At 43.3% G+C, this 4,397-nt stretch overlaps 1 protein-coding gene across 1 annotated transcript; it reads left to right on the forward strand.

Moving 5' to 3' along the window:
• Window positions 1-207: 207 nt before the first annotated feature.
• LOC133890632 (ADP-ribosylation factor 1-like) lies at window positions 208-3,737 on the forward strand. Its single transcript, XM_062331097.1, has 7 exons — window positions 208-408; window positions 789-952; window positions 2,282-2,352; window positions 2,469-2,588; window positions 3,002-3,120; window positions 3,275-3,353; window positions 3,514-3,737. Exons 2-7 carry the CDS (start codon window positions 805-807, stop codon window positions 3,517-3,519), a joined length of 543 nt encoding a protein of 180 aa, XP_062187081.1. The 5' UTR covers window positions 208-408; window positions 789-804; the 3' UTR covers window positions 3,520-3,737.
• Window positions 3,738-4,397: the final 660 nt, after the last annotated feature.

The raw sequence follows: 4,397 nt of genomic DNA on the forward strand, positions 1-4,397 counted from the left end.
TAGGTAGCAAATTTGCCGGTTACTCCATCCCGATGGTATTACTATTAGTAGCAGAAAAGTTGATTTAAAGCATCTGTTGGAAAGGAATACAGTGGAGAGAGACATTTTACTGTAGCATGAAGAAAAAGTGCAAATGCTACCCTGTTGGAGTTGGCCTAAATCGGCATCCAAAATTTGCTTTTCGGAGTCCAAAACGGCACTTATGAGACTAATCTGAGCCATTCGGTCGCCATCGTGCCGCGACCAGGAAGCTTCCTCACGTCTCTCTTCCATACCGCGTCCTCGCCAGCCAGCACGAAGCGCGTTAATATCTCCACCTCCACCCCTCCCTTTCTCCTCCTCTCCCAAACCCAAACCCAACCCCGATCTCCAAATCCTCCTCCGGATTTCGCATTCCGCGCAGCGCAGGTGAGGCCCCCCTCCCCACCCCGATCCATTCCTCTCCTCCTCTCCTCCGCGACGGATCCCGATTTTGTCTCGACCACATTGTCCATGGATCATTTCCGTCTCGTCTTCGGGATCTGGAGATCGTTCTTTCTCTCTCTCTCCCGTCGCGATCCGATTTGCTCCGCCGAAACATCAACGGATCTGTCTCGTTTCTTCCGAATTTTTCGATCTGTTTCCGCGCGCGAGCGGCATGGTCTTTTAGATCTCTACGAGTTCTCGTGTGATCTGCGCTCCGCGCTCGGGTCAGATTCGCGGCGCTACGGCGTGGGGCGCGTTCGCCACGGTCCGTCGCTGCGTAGGGTTTGTTTGTGTGGAGATCTGAGCGGTGGGATGGCGTGCAGGTGTGAGGAGTGAAAGATGGGGCTCGCGTTCGGGAAGCTCTTCAGCCGGCTCTTCGCCAAGAAGGAGATGCGGATCCTCATGGTCGGCCTCGACGCCGCCGGTAAAACCACCATCCTCTACAAGCTCAAGCTCGGCGAGATCGTCACCACCATCCCAACCATCGGTGAGCCACACGACGCATCGACCACTCTTTTGCTTTTGCATGCTGTCCGGGTTCTGTTCTTCATTTTGGTTGCGCAGGGTTGGTGTTGTAAGGAAACAGGTCCTGTTAATATTTCTCTTTGATAACCGAGTAGAAATGATGGATCTATCGTATTCGTTTTAATCCGTATTTGATTCAATCCTGATTTGTTCAGATTAAGGTCTGAGTGTTTATGGGCTCCGATGCTCCCAACAGGTTCACAAGGGCCATTCAACACATGGTTCATAAGACAGTTTAACCTCAGCATATCATGTTTATCCAGTACTCATGCCACACCTAATTTCCACACTTATGGATTACATTAGCTTAGTTGAATGTAAGATCTATTTGTTGCTAGTGAACATAATTCATTGATTTTTGGAGTTGTCATCATAGGACTGTTTAAGGTCACTCCAATAATTCATGAATTTGTTACATATTAGATTACTTCCCATCTGTGTTACCCGGACACCCGTGTCCAAAATTTTTTGCCGAGTCGGACACTCGCGTATCCGTGTCGGATTCCGACACCCGTGTTGGATTCCAAGTGGTATTTGGCGTGCCCCAAAATTTTTTTGCCGAATCGGACGCCCCGACACGAGTCGGACTCCGACACACGCACCCGTGTCCATGTAACACAGCTTCCCATCTTCCCATAATTCGAAGATGTTGAAATACATGGAAGTACAAAGCAGAAGTTGTGAACGGGATGTCTGTCAGCTTTTAGTAGGGTGGTGCTTCATCAAACTCCTATGTAGTGAATAGCACTATAATGCTTGTCTTCTTGCTTGATTTATTGTTATACACTTGAGAATCGTGTTGTCTTCTTATAGCAGCTGATGAACATGCACACAATATTTTCTGTCTTTTCATGAAAACTAGTAAAATTTTGACATTTGGGATTGATGGAAGGTTCATTTAGACATTATCGTGTTCAGGAAAATTAAACAAAAATTGACTTCAATAGCATAGTGGAAATAACAACGCAATAATGGGCATTTAATGCATGTTTTCCACGTAGGGATATATTCTGTTAGTTGAAGAGTGATGTTTTTTGAACAAAAGTTAGGATATATTCTAAAAATTACATGGGTTTCAATCAACAAAAGTTTGGATACACTGGTTTATTTGAACAGTGATGTTTTTTGAACAAAAGTTAGGGATATCTTCATTTAATGCCATTTTGGATATACTGCATAGGGTGGTCTCCAGTGCTACTTTCTTATGTTTTTGTTGTGATAACATACTTGTGATGTTTTATGTTCTATTTCTCGTGTCTTATGAGAGAAGTGATTTCCTTTTGAAATGCAGGCTTCAATGTTGAAACTGTTGAGTACAAGAACATTAGCTTCACTGTCTGGGATGTTGGGGGTCAGGACAAGGTATGAACATTACTATATTAGCTTGACCTATGGCCTACCATCTCTCTGTCTTCTCCCGAAGTATTTACATGTTCTATCACATTTTTACTGACCTAAACTCATTTTTTTGAAAACAGATCAGACCTCTCTGGAGGCATTACTTCCAGAACACACAGGGTCTTATCTTTGTCGTGGACAGCAATGACCGTGACCGTGTTGTTGAAGCCAGAGATGAGCTGCACCGAATGCTGAACGAGGTAAACTATTCTCCTGGGTCACTTTATCATGTTGTCTTAGCAAGGCAATTAATTTATGAATTTTGCAGTCATTGACATTCATGTGGTCTACATGTGGTTGACAAAGCAATCCTTTACTGAGGAGTGACTATCATTGTTCACCCCTTGCTTTACATTACCCTAAATTGTTTTACTCCTTTTCACTTCAAATTTTGGAGAAGTTTTCTCAATAGAATGAGTGAGAAAGGACTGGGCCTGTTTCAAGTCAATAATTTTCTTTGGCTACCTTTTTTTACATAATTATTTTCTTGACTGATTTACAATAGAAAGGTTGTCTCTTTGCTCTTAACACTATTTGGAAAATATCAGATTCCTTTTGCAAACTATACAATCTCGCGCCAGTGTTTAATGAAATTCATTTGGTATAATGGCAGGATGAACTACGTGATGCTGTGCTGCTTGTTTTTGCCAACAAGCAAGATCTTCCCAATGCAATGAATGCTGCTGAGATTACTGATAAGCTTGGATTACATTCCCTGCGCCAGCGACATTGGTAAACAATTAAACAAAAATTACCTGTGCCTGTAAACATTTGTTACTAGGAATTTACTTCTCTGTTACTTAGCATTTAGAATCTGCTGCAGATGTAAATCACGACTTACTTTCTCCGAATCCTTCAGATTTCAATGCGTTTTTCTTGCTGACAGGTACATCCAGAGCACTTGTGCCACAACTGGTGAAGGTCTGTACGAGGGCCTGGACTGGCTGTCCAGCAACATTAGCAAGGTATACATACATATGTGGCAATTATCTGGAGATTCTTCTGCACGAGTATATTTTTTCCAATCTGTTTTATTTTATGGTAGCAAGAGCACATAGCCCGTTTGAAGTTCTACTGCTCACTTCTTTATGGGCCTGATTGATTTCCTCACTTGTGCACCTGTAGGCTTGAGGGCCTGTGATATCAACTGCGAACTGACTAGGAGCTCCGGATGTATCATGGAAACTTAGGACAGAATCGCCTTTTCAATCCGTTAGGTGTCTTCTGCGGGCACGATATATATTTTTGGAATATGTATGAAGTCATGTCACTGTTATATGTTTGTTCTACTATTGGATGTTTTTTGGACCTGTTCGATTTGCACAGTATCATGTTACATTGGGAAGTTACCGTATACTTGCCTGACTAGTTTATTAGCAGACAAGGAGCTCTAATGTCATGCTACGTCGGGAGTCAGACTGGTCAACAGTCAAAATAGCAGAGTCTCGGACCATGTCGCAAAACTCAAACCATTTGGTCTTATGGTATCCAATAAAAAACACTTTTAAGGGACACTTTGCTTGTCCCTAGGTGGTGTGGAGGTTTTAGTAAGAGACAATCCACCTTAGGTAGCCTTGGGTTCGTTGGAATAAGCCAATGGCGAGCATCGATCATTCGATCTTACAAGGTTCGTTATCCAACTCCAAATGCGAAAGGCGAACATCGTTCTTAGAAATGCTCTTCATCTAAGTTGCCTGGACGTGTCAATTCGATCGTATAAACAATAGTCGAGGCGTGCCCCAATCTATAAGTGTGCTGAATGTACTGCGCATGCTGCCCTAAGATTTATGCTTAGGCGGAAACTTGTTTTGTGCTTCAGTGAAACTCGCCATGCCACGGTAAAAATGTCGGAGAAGGGCACATGAGGGGTCATAATTCATGGCAGCCAGGAGCTATGGACGGGACGTGGAGAGTAACTCTCGCGTATGCAGGATGCAAAACAAATTTCACCTTTTTTCTTAACAAACATCAGCCAACTAAAAGTCTTAAAACCATCCAACCATTTTACT

Source organism: Phragmites australis, chromosome 14 (genome assembly GCF_958298935.1).
Source record: "Phragmites australis chromosome 14, lpPhrAust1.1, whole genome shotgun sequence".
NCBI classification, from domain to species: domain Eukaryota; kingdom Viridiplantae; phylum Streptophyta; class Magnoliopsida; order Poales; family Poaceae; genus Phragmites; species Phragmites australis.

Coding starts and splice junctions, on each gene's coding strand:
- LOC133890632 (XM_062331097.1), top strand. CDS start 805: ATGGGGCTCGCGTTCGGGAAGCTCTTCAGCCGGCTCTTCGCCAAGAAG. Junction 953..2,281: donor CACCACCATCCCAACCATCG/GTGAGCCACACG, acceptor TTTGAAATGCAG/GCTTCAATGTTGAAACTGTT. Junction 3,121..3,274: donor TCCCTGCGCCAGCGACATTG/GTAAACAATTAA, acceptor TCTTGCTGACAG/GTACATCCAGAGCACTTGTG.